Genomic DNA, 18,621 nt, shown 5'->3' with positions numbered 1-18,621 from the left:
TACAGTGGTGAGCACTAGTGCCCTGGATTCTATTCCAGACCCAGGGCGCAATTTCTGGAGTTATGTTCATGTTGGGTTCCTCTGGGTGCTCCGGTTTCCTCCCACAGTCCACAAACATACTAGTAGGTTGAAGGGCTTCTGGTTAACTTGCCCCGGTGTGTATCTGTTTGCCCTGCAATGGACTGGCAGCCTGTCCAGGCTGCACCCATTGCATGCCAGGATGGGCTCCAGCTCCCCAGCGACCCTGAATTGGAGCAAGCAGCTGGAAAATGGATGGATATTCTTCAGAGACAGGCAATACAAAAGTAGAGTTTAAAAAAAATCTTTATTTTTTCCTTATGTCCAGTCACATCGGAAGACTTAAAGAAAGTGTATACAGATTGGCAGCACTTGTTTCTCTTTGGTACCTGCATGCAAAACAACCATCGTTCTGAAAAAGACCCACCCAGGTGTGGTCTATAGACTACGGCAAGAAGAAACGAGAGCTGTTTCATCAGTCTGCTGGACCCATTTGTGCGCTTTGTAGATGTTTGGTTTCAAGGAGAACGTCTGAAGCGTCAGCTAGTATTATTTTGTTCCTTTTGAATATAAAACTTCAAATTAAAAAGGTTAAATTTTAAGGTCACCCTAAGGCCATCAAATTGAAAGACTGCAAACTTTACAAACTCACTAGAAGCAGGTGCTTACAACAGTTATAGCCTTTTGATATATTGCACGGCTGCAGACAAAAGGTCCTTAAGAAAAAAAAAACCCAAAGCACCAGCTACACATTTGATAATGTCACTAAATAATGGAGTTAAAAAAATCCCCTTTGGGGAAAAAAAAAGCCTTTTCAAAAGTTTCTTCTATTTCCAAGATCACACTTCACCACTCTATAATGTGATCTTTTTTCTTGCCGATTAAACAAACACTAACAGGACTTGGCTATAAAGCAGTCCAAAACGGTGTGGGAATGGTAGCATGCACAAGACCCAGCTATCTCAGCAGCTGCACTTGACTGCTTCAGTGGCACCTAACTCAAATATCAGACCCAAAACCACATCTACTCTAAACCACAGATCCCCAGAACATGTGCGCATCCATAGTCAATGAGTTTTCTAACACCCAAAACTAAGTCCCTTCTCTGCTTGTGATATTTAAAGCTTTGGAACGGCAACTAGAACCAGATGCCGTAGACACCTACTATGATCACCAGACCTTGTGCACACCCATCCACACCTGTACGCTTCTGAACACTGTTCTTTGTTTTAAGGCAGATGTATGTAGATCAGGTACCTGCTGCAGTTCTGTGCCATCCTCGTGAATAAAATGGCAGCGATGCCCACTGAGGATGGCATTAGTAGCTTCACTGCTATGTACTCACTTAGGGAAATTAAAGGAAAAACAACCTAATACTGTGTGTAATTCTGACACTTAACTTGTATGTGTATAAAAAAAAGTTACTGTATATACATAATTACAAAATACAAAGTAGAGCTATTTTTTTGTCTGATTGGCAAAAATGTACAGCATCTCGAGTGGGTTATTCATACACCTAAGGAGTTAAAGCACATTAATACAGAGCAACTAATTTCTCAGTGACTGAAGCCGCATTAATCGCCTATGAAAAACCTGTCCCGTGCCACCCCTGCCATTAGAAAGCATGACTGATTAAAATTCTAATCTCCACCTCCCCAGTGCCACAGCGCGCACGCCCTGGCAGTGCTCAGGAGCGGAAGATGACGAACTTGAAGATGGCCATGATGGCTGCGCTGATGAGACCGGAGATGGGCACGGTGACGAACCAGGCCATGAAGATGTTGCGGAAGAGACGCCAGTCTACGGCCTTCTTGGAGCGCAGCCAGCCAACAGAAACAACGGAGCCCACCTGTGGGGAGAACAGCGTATCCATCATTACCTCCAGGGCTCTCAGAAAGTCATCACACCCTGTCGGGGCCACCTCCGATCTTTAATTCAGTTTATGACTTTTATCCACATACATCAACTGTTTAAGGATGAAACCTGGTTCCTCATTGAATAGGACCTGGAAAACACCTGGGGCTCTGGAACTGCCCATCCCCACTACAAATACTGAGGCCATGTGGCTTCATATTAAAGATCACGGAATTGGGTCTTTTCAGATTAAGATTAAAATATTATTGCAATGTTAACCAATTGCATTATAGGACTAATCCAAAATCAAAGAGACACTCAGAATGACAAAAAAATCCTGTGGTTTGTCTCAGTATTGGAATAGAAAACCAACAGTGCTTTTTTTTTTTTAAACACTTACTTATATACAACTCAACACCACAATATGCTTGACCCTCTCATAATACTACCCCCAGTCTACAGCAAGCCAATTAACTCAAATGCACACCACGTACCTTGCAGTGTGTTGTGCTGATTGGCAGACCGACGTTTGAGGCAATCACCACAGTCAAAGCCGACGCCAACTCGATGCTGAAACCACTGTGAAACGGAAGAGAACATTACAGATCTAAGCCATCACAAACAGGACCCTCATGTCGGCTGACAGGGAGCCGATCCGATTCTCTTCTTTAAACTGAATCGAGGACCCCGGGCACAGTGCACACTCTCACCTAGAAGGAGTGATGGGGGTGAGGTCCTTGCCCATCGTCTGGATGACTCTCCTGCCCCAGACCCACAGGCCAGCACAGATCCCGACGCCACCAAACAGCAGCAGCCAGATGGGAGTTGGGGTGTTGGACGCCACCTGGCCACTCTCATACACCAGCCACAAAGCAACCAGGGGCCCGATGGCATTGCTGTGTGTGGGGGGGGGGAAACAACAACTAGCTCAGTTCTTTTAGTTCTTCCACCATCTAGCCACACAAGTTATAAAAGCTGGAATGAGGGGGTAAAGCACTGAACTGGACAGCAAGGAACATTCTGATTTTATATCCCTTTCAAGCTCTTGCCCCTCCGACCCACTGAAACACCTCCACAAACATGCCCCAGTACCCCTGCCCCACCCATCCGGAGCCCGAGGAGCTGGCCTACCTGACGTCATTGCCTCCGTGAGCAAAGGAGCCAAAGCAAGCGGTGAGGATCTGCAGGAACTGGAAGAGCAGGGAGACTGCAGGCTTGTCCTTGTCCAGGCAGTCCTCCAGGGAGCCATCACTGCTCTTCCGGTCGCCCATGCCCATCTCCAGCTTCACCTCGCTCTCCTCCAGGCCCTCGGGCACGTTGGCTTCGGCCACGGCGTTGCAGTAGCTAGTGTAGCTGTCCATGCGCACCCTCTTCTTGCTGTGCTCGGCGTTGTGGATTCCCGCCTTGTCCTTGTCTCCCTCCTCGGCCGAGGCCCCGCTCTTCCCCTCGCCGTCCCGCGGCTTGAAGAGGTCCATGTGCATCCCGCAGATGGCCATGGTGTAGGAGGTGTAGCTGTTGTTGCGCCTCATGGGCCGGTCCCCGGACTCCCCCATGCAGTCGCCCACCTTGGCCAGGTGCAGCTTGTGCAGGAGGTCCTTGTAGAGGCCGGAGTCCTTGTGCACAGTGTGGTACTGGCTGTAGCCGTTGCTGGGGATGTGGCTGGTGACGTTGCTGAACTGCACATGCCCGCCGTTCTGAACCACTAAAAGCACAAGAGAATCGCAAGGGTGTTACTTAGGAGGCTCACAGCCTTGACCGACTGTGGTTAAATTCAAAGGACTTAAAAAAAAAAGCTTCCAGGATCAGGCCATCTTTGTATTATGGGTATAGCAACTCTTGGCATCTCACCATTGAGATCAGCGGTGGTGTCCCTGCCCTCCTTCTCCTCGCAGTCCTCCGAATCCCCGATGTCGAAGGAGATGGTGCGCTCCTCTGCTGGGGGCCGGGTGTTTAGCAGCAAGGATGTGTGGTCCGGTGTGGGGCTCTTGGTCTCAGACAGAATCCTGCTGGGCTCTTCGGGGACGGCTTGGAGAATAGAATGCATGTCGCTGTTCTTCTTCTCCATCAGAGGGCTCTCAGACGGGCTGGATTTGATGTCTCCTGCAATCAGGCACACAAGAAATGCTTTCTAGAATGTTGCATAGGAAAACGTAGCAAATCATTGAGGAGACTTAAGCTTTAATCCCACCAAATATCTCTTTAATGATAATCTTATTAAAGGCTTAACACTCTTAGCGTTTCACACCAAAAAATGTTGGGAATAAACGGCAGCTTCCATTTTGACATCTCAAAAACCTTTTGGACTTCAATGTTCTTTACCTGGCAGACGGGTACATAGGCTGGGATTGCTGGGACTGCTCTCCCACCTAAACGAAAGCTCATAGCCCCCTTCCCTGAAAACTTGCCAGTTGAATCCGTGTCTCCTATTCTGACAATGGAGAGTCACCTTGACTTTAAAATTCCCCAGCTTGCTGTAAACCATGACCACACAAACCACCCAGATTTAGACAGGATTTTTACTTTGGTAAAAGTCTCCTTTTAAAATGAGGACAAATCCCCTGTGCCGAGTCATCAACACTAACTGGGAAAGAGCGTTAACTCCAACACTTCCCCCATCTACAAATCTTTTACAATGCCTTTGTCATAAACGCATGCCTTTTATTCTTTCTGTAGCAATGACGGTGGATTTTTTTTAAACAAGATATTCTGGCTGCTTTCCCCGCAAATTCACTATCTTGATTTGCTTCCTTTCTGCATTCCTACCCGATAAGAATCGCTTTCAAAACATATGCATACTTAATACACACCAAATGCCAACACTGAGAATAATTTACTCAGCTCAAGCACAATACCAGCTGGACAGCTTAAGAAAAATCATGAAGACTGCCTACAGTCAATATGATCTTGAAATACTATATGAGAAGAACAATCTTTGATCATTATGTTATAATGATATTAACAGTTTAGACAAAATACCTTTTGGGTGCAATTTACCTTTACATTGTTTTTTTAGATGTACGACAGACTACTTTCAGGGTTTTAAACTGAAATCACATCTGTCATTCCCATGTTTACAATGTAGACAGAAAAGCAATTCAACAAGAATCAGGCTATGGCCCGAGTCCAGCAATGCCATTTTAGCAATTAAACTTATGAAGGGCGAGTTCTTCTCTTTCCAGAAAGGCAATGCACAGTACTGCAGCAAACTGCTACAGAAACTGTGCCAAGGAGAGAGAAACAAGCCAAGGTGAAGCCCCCACCGGGACCTATGACAGCTGCTAATGACTTCAGTGCAGTTTGAGAGGAGCAGTACCCATATCTTTTGTCTCTGACAATGACAAAACAGACTACAGCATGGGAGGCAACAGAGAGAACTAACTGCAGATTACCAGCTCCTTTCAAGAGCTTGCTATGGGCAGCTTCAAGGGTAAAAGACAAGGCACTTGTGCATAGTCCTGCACTGACAGCTCTGGGCTACCCAGGAGGCTCTACCATAACTTTATGACTAGCAGATAACCTGTTGTTACAAGATTAGGTCTCCATCTGCACCAACAAAAGAAAAGTTTTCAAAATAATAAAATAATGGACTATTCTGGAAGTCACCAGTCCTTCATTATGAACCATAATCCAAGATATCCATTCATGTAAAGCATGCAAAGAAAATGCTTGCTCCCTATGGAATAAGATAAGCCTATCAGGGGAGAACTAAGCAAAAACATGATCTAGACTGACTGCGCCCACCTAAGAGCACAGCAAGCCAAGATGGCACAGACAGCAGGACCTGATGTCATGTAGCGAACTGGCAAGGACACTCACGCTCAATCTTCTTCTTTAGCCGGGGGCAGACCACAAACCACACAACGATGGCGGTGATGACACCGCAGCCCAGCGTGATCAAGAGGATACTCCATGTAGGAAGCTTGTCGAACCCGAGCACTGCAGGGAGAACAGAGAAAAGAGAAGGGGATTTGAGACACAAGGGCAGCAGCTGCCGCCACCCCAGAAACAAAACCGGCACAGAGGTGCCTCTACAGGTTATCCCCTTTTCCAAGGCACCTACCACTGCGCAGCTCAGAAAGAAAGACACTGAGTCCCAAAACACAGTTACCCCACTGCAAGTCATGCATGACTGAAATCTAGTCTTTGAGCAGTGATCACATTTCAGGGATCTTTCTGAACAGCAGACAGTGGTGCCTATCCTTGGAAGGGCTGCTGTGTGTTGCTCCCTGCAGGAGAATGTGTGAAATCCTGATCTTCATGTAGCCACATGAGGAGGAGACAAATGGGTTGAACGGAACAGAAAACTGCACGGCTAAATTTCACTCCAATCTTCCTTTGGGCTCAGACACCCTGGGGTCTACAGAGTACTGAAATACCCCACATTATCAAGAGCTTATATTTACAAGGCTCTGATCACTATGCTCCCCCCATCTAGTTTCTTGATATTGATACCCTCCCCCACCAACCCTCAAACTGCCATCAAAAGATAACCCTGTACACATTACACATTTTCAGTGAAACTCTCAGGGAGGAAAAGAAAGTACAAGTTACAGGAACTGATAAGAGGGTCATTAAGGAAAGAGTCGGCATCACTGGAGAGCAGTTCTGTCTCCGACTCGGTACTGTATGAACAGACCTTCAAAAACCTCAGGAAACAGACCTCGTGTTTAGTTAGTTTTAGGTAGTCCAGGAGTTTCTTCCAGCACCTTCTCTACCTATTGCTAAGCAGTGCTGTGCCAATGACACATGGCCCTCTTGAGAGGAGTAATTTCTTGGTTGCGTCACTAAAATTTTTATACCTAAAATTCAAAAAGCAGTACTGAACACCCCAAGTGCAGATGACTAAGGGTTTCAGGATAGGAAGGGAGGGAGGCAGACAGGGCACCAGATACGATTCCCTAGCAAAAGTGAGAAATACAGCATGTACCCAGATTTCAAAACCATGCCTACCGACCAAAGTGAGTGTGTCCTCGCCATTTCCAAATTCAGCAAGAACCTATTACGTAACGCGTCTTATGACAAGGATTACCAGAATTGTTTTTAATCTCTGGTACAGTACAGTCACATTTGCATCCTGATAGTAAAATGAAGTGCCACAACCTCCAGCTGCAACACATGATAATGACCTGCACTCAAAGTCAAATGAAGATTATTATTTTTTTTAAACTGGGTGGGCTTTGCACAAGCAAATTCAAGAAGCAATGTAACCAGAGAAGCCAGGGTTTACAGAAGTTCACTTTCCAACCTCTGCTTCTTCATTTTTTGAAAGCACTATGCAACACTTAAAAGTTAAGTGGCCCGTTACAGCCCTTACACTAGATATCTTTCCCCTCAATGACAGGAAAATGCAAAAATATTATATAGGTTTAATACTCAAGAATATTAAGGGTGCCCTACACTGGTAAATCATTTACTTAGGATAGTTATTTGCATATCAGAAGCTTTAGCAAATGTTATACAGTATATTTACAACACATGAAACAAACTCGCAGATCATAAAAGGCACAGGAACAATTTTCTTTGACTGTGTGGAGTGTAATTGATAAACACAAGTAAAACATTAAGAGCACATTTCTTGGGCTAAAAAACAAAGGTTTACTGTACTGTACAAAGGCACTGTCCTCCTGTATGCACTACACACAGGATGACAAATTAAGGGTGATGTTACAACACTTTGGTAGAGGAAGATTTCAAAATTACAAACCAAAGGTTTTTCTAACAGATCTGAGAACAAGCTGTATGAGAAAATTAAGGCCAAAATGTTGTCCATTCTACACTAAGCAAAATTAAGGTTCTCTAAAACAGACTGAAAAGAAAATATGGAAACAACACACTTCATGTAAAAAAATGTTTTGCAATAACTTTAAAAAAAGTCCATACTTAAATGCTTACCCGTTTCAAAATTTCCAACTCGAGTATTAACTAAATTTGAAACTTGAACAAATAAAGCCAGTGAAATTTAAATTTGATAATTTCTTCTATAAACTAGGCAAGGTGGAAATGAGAATCTAAAATACTCAAGCTCATGGCTTCTATGCAGCTGAAGCCAAGACTGGAAAAAGTTTTATACTCCCATTCTCAAGTTACAAAGTTGCCAAAGTTCAAGATTAAATTACTACCAGATAATTTCATCATTCTGGGCTTACAGTAAAAAGATTTTGATATCGTGAACCAAACTGTTCTACAAAAAGGAAGGGGAAAGACGACAATAAAAAAAGACCTCATTTCTTAAGGGATACAGGCAGTGGAAATGCTATTTAAAAATAATCAACTGCACTAATACTTCAGTAAAATTCTATTGCATCGCTATCTGGACTTTGGCAGGTCATTTTATGATGATATGGTTTTCAAATACAAAAAATAGTTGGAAAAAAACTTTAACAGAAGGAAAAAAATGGTGTGGATGTAGTATCTTCTTGGAGTTAGCAATCTTCCGCTGTTTAGAGCACTACGCTGCAGAATTCAAGCCAGTTGCCGAGACTGACATGTGATCGCTTTGGAACGTGTGCAATAGTTGGGTCTATGGAAAGCTCACAGGCATCTCCGGTCCTCATCAGAACAGGACTCTACACATGCACTACCCACTTTTCTAGCACCTGATTCCTTACTGGTTGGCCTTCCTTATTTGTCGACGCATTTTTGTAAACCTAGCCTTTTCCATCTCTAATCCAATCCTTTTCCTCGTTGGTGCAGACAGTCATCTTCCAATACATCCAGCCTTTTAGGACAAGCCAATTCATTCTTCTAATTGGTTTCTATGGCATAAGGAAATAATGTATGTCATCTACAGACTGGTGTGCTCATTCTAATGTATGTATATTTGACTGCAAACCTGTATTATATCTATAGAGCAACCTCATACTGCATGAAGGCTTCCTACAGGATCGAGGAAACAGATGCTGTGTTGAAGCTGGATTAACATTATCTTCGCTTTAAGCAAGGCTGTTAATAGCTAGCTAAGTGCATGTCTCTTGGGTGTGTGCATGTATACATATATATATCTCTCTCAGCGTACACCGGCCTGCAGCCTTCTGTAATCGGCCCAGGCCAGTTGACTTCTTGAAAAGTTCGGTCCTGTAAGTAAAGAAAAAGGAGTAAAATCGAACGTTTAATATGGTTTCCCACTCTAAACCAACTGAAAAGACAGATCAAAAGGTTTTTTTTTTAGATACATACTAAAATCATTCACAGCAGATCTGGCAAAAAAAACATATTTCAACGATAACTGTGTAGAGCATTTAAACATTTACAGAAACAACGTTCGTGCTTTCATCAACAGGCAAATTAGTCAATGCATCTTTTTTTTTTTCACCTGCTTCTCAAACGGTACTCATGCAGACTTCACTCAAAAATAAGATTAAATCCCTTGCCCCAGTTGTAGGCGATCCGCATTGCTTCCATGTAAACCTGTCTATAATGAAATAAGATACACAGATGGGGGCAGGGGGACCCTGAGCACCTATATGGGCCTCAAACATGTCCTTGAACAATTGCAAATGCTCACACAAAAATAAATACAGAGTTACAATTTTAACACAAAAGGTATGCAAGGTATCAGCGACACTTACGTGGGGCTCCTGTGAACATGATGGAGAAGAGGTTGATCCCAATAGTGCAAGCGTAGAAAACAGGGAGGGCTCTCAGCCCATTGGGCACAGGGTCCTCCTGAAAAACGCAAAAGATGTATGAGAAAATGGAAGACTCTTACAGCCCTATCCTAACCTGTGGCAAATGAGCCAAGTTCTTCCAATGTCCTGTAAAACCCTACCTTATATTTACTATGGAGCTGTAATCTCCATTTCAGCCAACAAATTATTAGCTAATACAAGTTAATCTTGGGGTTTCAAACAGCTGATAGTTATAGTTACATTAGAAATATGGCATTAGTGTTATCCGTGAATATACTGCAATTAAACGTTAATTCATACAGACGGCTGAAAGTAGTTCTGATTAAAATAGGACTTGCCGTCACTTAAATTTAGTGAGATTCTAGGAACAAAACTAAATCTCAATACTCTAAAAGAAAATGAAAGGAATTCGTATTGCAATACTGTCTCTACATTTAAGCTATGATACAACAACTCCATTCCCAGAGTAATCTTAAATTTTCAGAATTCTGGCACTGGAAACATTTCCTGAAAGCCTGCAGTGGTTTGCCATTAGAGCTTGGCAAACTATATTTCACAGTGAAATGCATGGAAGAAAAAAAAACGCATCTTGCAACTCTGGGACAAGCAAACGTTTCAAGCGAAATTAACTGTTCTAAGGATCCTTTCATCGAAATCTATTAGAACTTAATTGTCACTAAGCAAGGTAACACTTCAAGAGAACAGAAATTACAATGTCTACAGGTGTCCGCAAACCAAGTCTCTCCTGGAAAGCTTTCAAAATCATCTGGTAACCTAGCATCGCTTTCAGGGTAATACAGAAGAGGTAACAGGATGGCTATTTCACTGTTGTGTTGTAATAAGGCTTTGTATTTGTCATTTTTCTAAACCAGTAAAATCTAAGCAACAGATGGAGCCATTAGATGTTGAGTATTTTCAGCAGTTTCTGTCCTTCACACAAGAAAAAAAACACGCCCTTGGAACTTGGTAAGAAGGGACATGCTTGCATGTTATCAAGTTATTTTGGGAATTAGGTTACTACGAACAAGAACAGGTCACAAGAGTATGAGAAATAGAAAATAGGTCTGATGAAAAATCACAGGCTCACAAAGCAGAGCTCTGCCGGCATTTGTAAAAACACACTAGAATTTCCAGAAGTCACCTAAGGCAGAGTTAACATTCATTTGCAGAACAACAGCCTCTTTTCCTACTTCCATCTACAGTTCATGACAAGAACAGCACCTCCCTCTTGATTAGTACACAACAGTGTTGTACCACAGGCACACAGACTCAGTATACCACAGGTCTAACTTTACAAAACAAAGGCTCTTGCTCAGAAAGTACATTACAAAAAATTTACACCTTTAAGTCATAGTAGAACTGTTAATAGGAAAGCTCTCTGCATTCACAGCTGCCAACAGACTCTTGAGCCAGAATAGGTGCTGAATGCGATACTTTGTCAGGGCTGTTTATTAGAGTACATATCTGTCTCACAGGAAAATCGCCAGTGATGCATACTGGCTCGAGCCATCAGATAAAGACTTGTCCATTCCCATTCAGAAGATTTATACATCTTGTACACATTACAAGCGTTTGCCGAGTCATAGAAGAAACCCCAACAACAGCACCCAAATGAATGTTTTTTTCCCCTCACCTTACGCAGGATGAACAAACGGACAAAGAAGAAGAGAACAGCAGACATGATGCCAGACAGGAGAGGGGAGATGAACCAGGAAAGCACTAGAAAAAAAAACAGGATGTTACAGCATCAGATAACACCACAGGTTTGCTTCCAAGTGTGTGCAGTAAGAAACTTAAGATCTGCGAGTCTATGTACGTGTACATAGCTTTGATCTTTAGAACAGCTTTTATTTAATTTGTCTGCCCCTTTGTTTTCCTACTGTATTTCAGACTCTTATTGTAATTGGGTAATTTTGCCATCTCCTCTCAGTGTGCTTTTTTTTTTGTTGTTGCTGTAAAGCACTTTGAGAAGCCACTTTTAAATGTGCTAGACTGTTTTATATATCATTGATCTGGTGCCTTTCACATCTATGACTCACTTTATGAAGCCATCCCCTTGCCTGTGTATTTTTTCCATCACTTGAATGATTTTTGTCATCTATGGGTGTCTAAAAACTTCTTAAACAAAAAAAACAAACTTCTGAGGAACCTTTAGTTATTGTCAGCCTAGCCTAGGGGGGAGAATCCTGAAAGAGAAAGCCTACTCACCAATTTTAAGCAACTCGAACCATTTGACCCCTTCCTGTCCCTTGGCTACCAAGGAAAAGCCTATAGTTGCTCCCACAATGCAGTGCGTCCCAGAGATCGGAAGCTTCAAAAATGAAGCGAATAACTGCCACACGGCAGAACCTGCAAGAAAGCAAGAACACTTCTTTTAAGATTCCTTAGCTTCAGAATCACAAAAGGTGCATACTGGAAACCTAGATGGCTCACTGGGATCCACCATCACCTAACCAGCACAGAAACAGAATGCATCGCTTTGAATATGTACTGCCTCTCTTGCTGTCCGTCCTTCAGATAGTGATTTTATTTTTTCTTGCAGAAACATGTCCTACAGCAAACGTAACATAGGCGCGCTCTCAACAGCTGGTTGAATAAAGCGCGGGTCAGTCTCCATCTCAAAAGAGAAACAGGCCGGGCTGAAGGAAAAGGGAAGGGGAGAAAGGCCTTTAATGTCACTCCTGCCTGCGCTGCAAACGACACAATGACTTAAAACTGTCCCCACAACAAGCACACTCCGCGCCGTACTCACCGAACATGGCGCTGACAGACCCAGCCATCAGGTACTGCTCCGAGCCGTTGTACATCTGAACGTCGATGATGCCCTTCCGTATGGTCTCGCTCACTTTAGCTCCCAGCAGCACCGAACCCACCGTCTCGAACACGGTGGCCAGGATGCAGGCCTGCCTCAGGGTGACGACCCCCGAGCCCACCGCCGTGCCAAATGAGTTTGCCACGTCGTTGGCGCCGACGGAGAACGCGAGGATAAAGGCGATGATGAAGCCCAAGACCAGCAGCCAGAGGTACGCCGTCAGGGGGCCTTCAGCCACAGGGGCCAGGGTCGCGGCCACAAGGGTTGTCAAAGAAGTGGATTCCATTTGTCTGGTGGTGTGGTTTTCACAATCTTACTGGGGTTTTGTTTTTTCTTTGAATTTCAAAGACTTACAAAGATATAACTTACAAAATATAACTTACAAAACAAAATGAGGTACTAATGCTTTGATTGCAATAAATAGTGTTTTCTACTGTAAGAGAAAATTAAATATGTAAACTTAGAGAACACGATATGGATTCAATATGAACAGCAATATTAAGTGGAAGGGGTGGAGAGGACGTTGGGGGTTTATTGCTATCCACTGCGTATACAAGTCTTTTCCAAGAGGTTTCTAAGGCTCTGGACTTTTAAAGGGCCTGAGCAGACATCCATTGTGTAACAAACACTGGAGAAGGGAGATTCCTCATCCTGAAAGCAAAGGGGAAAAAAAAAAGATTTACATGTAAATAGGTCATCTGCTCAAGGAGATGAAGAGTTCTTCAAATAATGACATGTGCCTGAAAAAATACTGCCTTTTAAATTTGCACAAGAAAATAAACTCGCTTCTTCATTACAGAGTGTAAAAAAAAAAAAACACATACAGAGAGCCCTGTGACAGCCTGCAATCCATTTTTACCGGGGAACAGAAAAAGGGTGATGCAACTTTCGAGAGGGACCTTTGCACAATACAAAATGCCCTGGGCAACCAGCTCTTCTGAAAGGCTGAGGTGGTCTATTTCAGCGTTTGCTTTTGGTAACTATGCTACAGAAAGCATTAGCAAGTTGTACCTCACCATGCAAAAAGAGACGGGTATAAAGAGTCTCAGTGACTTCTCTTAGGACTGTCTCGGTTTTGAAAATCTGAGACTTGCATAGCATGTAAAAATAGCATCAGAAGCTCCAGACCCATTCTCAACGCAGCAGACGTTTCGTGCTATGTAGTCAACTTTGGATCTGAACCCCAGCAGCCTTATAATCTTGCTCGCAAAATTCTAAAGGGCGATTTTCTTTGTGATATAAACCAACCGTTTGCTCGAGAGCTCACGCTTCAAGAGCAAATATCGCCAAGCCAAACAGGAGGACAAAATAAAACCCATGTACACTATTAAGCATGGTCACTAAATTTAAATACGATGCAATGAGCGTCAATAGTAAGCCTGCTTCAGAGAGAGAGCTAAAAAACTTCTCGATAATTAACAGCGCGCCATGTGCGTGCCGGGCCTCCAGAAAGTTCCCGAAACTGTGGGAAGCCTGACTTACATGGACCATACAGGCGCTGCAACATGAGCTGGACTTCTTTTTAAAATAGGAACAATGCATTATAGAATTGTTCACAGGTTAAAGTCGATTCGCCCACCCCACCCCCTAAAACACCTTAACGAAAGTATATTTTTCAACCTCCATCCCATATTTTGAACCGGATTGGTCTAGTTCAAAAATTTAAACGCTGTCAACACAAAACCTGTCGTTCCCGCCTGTTGTAACGTCTATATAATTCTCTATCTGTGACGGAAGTTCAAAAAGAAGTGATAAACAGGAAAAGGCTTTTTTTTTCCTCCCGCCCACTGTGACCTAGGCGCCACAAGAGAAGTGACTTTTTAAAATCCTGCTCCACAAAACCCGAGGCGATTCCTCAATTGCCAGAACTAAAAGTTATAGTAGGCTCTGTCGTGACGCTGGAGTGTAAAAGCAAGACCCTAATGCGCTGAATACACTCACCGATAACTGAACACCAACGTGTTTATGCCAAGGTCTGCACCCACAAGCAACGTGTGGCCGCACATTCTTAAGTCTTGGGTTAAAAAAAAAAGTGAAAACATCTTGCTCCCAGCCCGACATTACTAAGCCACCGTTTTCAAGTGGCCCAAGTCCAGTCCTGCCGCCCCCCTCCGGGCGCGTATTTCCAGACTTCGCAGACTACCGCAGTGACCTTACAGGACACGGCGGCCTGGACGCCTCCTTCCAGCACGACTGATGAAATGTCCAGACAGTCCCAGAATAAAAGCCACCAACAACAACCACCAAAAAAAAAAAAACACAACAAAACAAAACAAACCGCACCGCTTTTTGTGACAAAACAGGAAACCGAGCAGGTCTGACGAACACAAGGCCCGTTACTGTGGGCCTTCTCCCTTGAACTCGGTTTTCCCAGGCGCGCAGGTCGCCGCTCACACTCCCACAAACCGGTTAGGGCTGGTTCCTCACGGAGCCCAGCCGCGCTACCCGAGCACTGCCAAGGCTTCACTCCAGATGCCGCTTTCGGAAAGAGCATCCGCGTCCTTAGCGGGCGGTTATATCATTTTTTTTTTCCCTGAACCTTTAGAAACGTGGCCGCGATTTAATCGAGAACTTCAGATTCGGAGACCAGAGAAGTTCCTCGTCTGGGTGGCGATACGATAACGTTTCTATTAAAGATAAGTTCCGTATATAGTATTTTTTTTTATTTTTTAAAAAAAAGGTACACAGTCGTGTGGTGATGTCTGCGTCACGGCACGAACACTTTCAGTTCCAGGTCTCAATTCAATTGAAACAGAATACAGCTGCACATGTTAGCACGCCCTACAGTCTTAATCCCATTCTCTCAGTTACAAACTGACCCACTAGCGTCTTTACCAACTCAAATAAAAGAAGTACAATAAAAAAAAAGACTCAAGTATAGACATCAAGAGGATATCTTTTGATCATTGTGGGGGGGGGGGGGGAATTGCCTACGTAGTGACGTACGGGACACTTTAAAACAATTAGAAAGGAACAAAAACACTCCCAGCCCGTTTCGGCACCCCCTTTGTCAATGAAACGCTCGCAGCGCTAACTAATTTAAATAAAAGGGCCTTAGGAGAAAGAACAAAGGCCGAGTGTCAGTAGCTGTCAACGGGAGAGACGGTTAAACGCGTTTCGTCTCTTTTTTGTTTTTGGGGTCTCGGGGCAACGTGAACGTTGACAGCGGCGCGGGCGCGGGCGCGTGGCGCGTGGCACCCCGGGCTTCACCTCGCGGAGCCGGCGGCCTCGAGCCGCGCCTCCCCGCGAGGCCGCCGGCGCAGTTCCTGGCAGAGACTGAATGGGGCGAAGAAGGGCCGCCTGACAGGAAGGAGGGAGGAGGAGGAGGAGGAGGAGGCGGAGGCCATTTTACAGCAAGAGCAGCAGCAGGTCGCTCGTAGCGCCGGAACGGACCGAGTCGCATCGTTTCCTAGCCCCCCTTCGACACCTCCGCCAGTTAAACATTACCCACCTCACACCCGGTGTCCCCTTGCTGTCTAACGCCTCCCTTCCCCGCCCGCCGAAATCCATTTAGATGGAGACGAACGGCGTACCGGCCGGTCCCCGCAGAACGACAAGACAGCCTTCACGTTTCATTTATCTCAGAAGGACTACGCTTTAGCTTTTTTTTTGGGGTGAGGACGCCAGGACATTAAGTACAATAAGGCAATCAGCCTCCCCCCGGTTAAGAGAGCACCGACATTAAGCTGCCGGAGGAAAGTCGACAAGGAACCAACGTATCGTCAGCCATACACGTGTCGAGTCGAGCAGCAACCATTCATTGTTAAGACGGAAATCATAACGATCCTTTCCCGTTGTTATTTCCATTACGATTTCTCATACATAAAGTTTTTTTTCCCCCCCCTGAAATACTAACACCTAAACTGGCCTCAGTTTCATGGCGGGTAACACACTAAAACCATTTTGCAGTACAGGTGACACGTGAAATAAAATGAATTAAAAACTCACCAAATTAGGCAGAAACGTCGATGAGATGAAAATCCGTCGACGGGATTGGATATTTTTTTTTTAGCGTTTCTGTTTTCCTCCGGACCTTTTGTCCCGCTCGGCAGCTGGGCGCGCGCGGGATCCCCGAAAAAGGAACGCGAATTCGCCGGTTTCAGCGAAGATTAAAAACAAAAAAAACCAACAATAATAATAATAATAATAAGGATTAAATATAAATGTCAAGCACACAAAAAAAATCGAATCAGACCGAAAAGGAAGAAAAAAAACCCGATTCGACAATAAACAATAACTCTGTAGAAATGCTGTTGGTTGCTGGGGTTCTTTCGCCGATATGGCGAAGGAAATGCCCTCTAATTTGCCTTGTCTTTCTCTCTCTCTCTCTTCTATACCGGCTTCAGACCTCAACCATCCACGCTAACCTGCTGCGCTGCTAGGCTCAGGGACGCACTTTAAAGTCCGGGAGATGGGAGGAGTGACGAGCGAGACTCGCCCCCCTCACGTCACTAACTGTCATGAGACTGCACCGTGCACACCGCAACCCCCCCGTCTGTCCCTGCCCCCCCCAAAAATGAAAAGTCTTCCTCGAGTCCTGAACCCAAACCCTAAAAACGAGTCACTTTTTCTGTGTTACTCTTCCTAATCTCATCATAGTTTAACCCAAAAAATAATCAACAAACGAATGCGTACACAACCTGCGCAGCGATATCTAGGGATTTATTTTTAGAAAAATAATCAGATAGCATTTTTTTTTTCTGAAAGATTTTTGAAACGTCCGGGCATGTGTATGCGTTATTGGAATATACTTAAACCGATCTCCAGAAGTGTGTTACTACGTTGCATTAGGAATAGGCGAGCTGGACGGAGACACCGGCAGTGGGAGTGGGTGGTTTATAGGGGTTCATTCCGCCTTTTGTCTCCCCTATGGTGCGCGGGAGGGAAGGGTTCGCGGATTTGACTCGACTGTGGCGGCCCCTCGCGTGAATACGACGGGAGAGTGGGGACGTGAAGAAAGGTGCACACTCAAAAAAGGAATATATATATATACACAAGCTTGCCCGGTTTCCAGGCTGCTACAGAGCTGCGCGATGGCATGAAGTGTCGGCCGTGTTATCCGTATCTCAAGGTCTAGGGTTGATTGCTGTCATTCGCTGCTGTGAGACGTCTCCCCTTCTCGCCCTCGCACGGCTGTCACTGCAGACATGACGACCCCTTCGTCGGGGTCGGGCAAAAAGCGCACCGAGCGAACGGGCATTCAGCATGGAAAACCGCTGTTAATGCACGAATTGAAAACTTGGAGACAAATAGAAACATGCAGAGCACAGCGAATAAATGGCAATACAAAATCCGAGTTCCTATGCATATTACAACTATAAATGATATACAATTAAAAAGTAGTAGAAACGGCAAAATTGATTCTTTGGGTGGGTTGTATAATACTATGCTATACTATGTCATCATTAAATCACCAATTACTACATATACGGACCTATGTCATTGCGATCAATTAATCAGGGGGTTTGTAAACTTAGTCGTTTAGCGATCACTTAGGACTATAACTGAAGTATTCTTCAACCCTGCAGGACTACAGCTCACTTAGTTTCCAATTACTTCCTTGATTCTATAGCTAACAGGTGTTGACAATGTTTAAAAACCAGGTGACCTGGACGGCAAACCGGATTCTCCCAGCCCTGGGTTCCTATAAAATATGAATCCATTATGCGTAATCATAATACGTGCAATACTGCGCCAAGCTCATTAATGGATTTTATTCGAATACTGAATGTTGAAAAAGTTACTAGACTACAAAAGGACGCGTCCTGTTTTGAAACGCCTTAAACTTAACGAGACGATCCTGTAGCGAGGCGTTTATACAGGCGTAATTGTGCACTCTAAAAAATGATGTATATGCTCTCGAAAGGAAAACTGTGAGTTCTGAATAAAATTCATTCATTCATTACACGCGCCAGCCTCTCCCCCAGAGCGAGGACAGCACGGCTTACTGCAGAACACTCTGGAACGCGCGTGGAGGTTCCACGCATTCTTCCCCACCTCTCGCGAACGTTTAAAATTACGCATTTCATCTCGACAGCTGTAGTCATTTTAAAACCGACCGACTGCCTTTTACCAGTTCAAAATATTTATCGGAGTTGGCCAGGTTTTCAATATCTAACGTGCGTGAAGCTATTGGTGCCGGTTTGTACATTACGTCCACATGACATCGCATTTTATTTAAAAAGTACATTTTGTACTACACACAAATGCGTTTACTTGATTATGGTTTTATCAAATCTTCTGCCAACTTGTTTAACGGACTGCCTCGCACACGTCGAAGCATGTAGCAAATAGTAATGTTTTGAATTG

The 18,621-nt window shown here is 44.3% G+C and overlaps 1 protein-coding gene across 1 annotated transcript; it reads right to left on the bottom strand.

Moving 5' to 3' along the window:
* Nucleotides 1-306: 306 nt before the first annotated feature.
* slc20a1b (solute carrier family 20 member 1b) lies at nt 307-16,681 on the bottom strand. The gene is made up of 11 exons (XM_088909133.1): nt 16,261-16,681; nt 12,253-12,963; nt 11,709-11,849; nt 11,134-11,219; nt 9,441-9,537; nt 5,689-5,808; nt 3,721-3,972; nt 3,004-3,574; nt 2,583-2,768; nt 2,367-2,451; nt 307-1,867 (listed from the first exon to the last, which is right to left on the bottom strand). The coding sequence occupies exons 2-11, from the start codon at nt 12,596-12,598 to the stop codon at nt 1,706-1,708; spliced, it is 2,046 nt and encodes a 681-aa protein (XP_088765259.1). The 5' UTR covers nt 12,599-12,963; nt 16,261-16,681; the 3' UTR covers nt 307-1,705.
* Between the last annotated feature and the right edge of the window lie 1,940 nt (nt 16,682-18,621).

This window comes from Atractosteus spatula, chromosome 2 (assembly GCF_055471065.1).
Source record: "Atractosteus spatula isolate fAtrSpa1 chromosome 2, fAtrSpa1.hap1, whole genome shotgun sequence".
NCBI lineage: Eukaryota > Metazoa > Chordata > Actinopteri > Semionotiformes > Lepisosteidae > Atractosteus > Atractosteus spatula.
The sequence above is the reverse complement of the archived record's forward strand: the minus strand, read 5'-3'. Positions and strand labels throughout refer to the sequence as shown.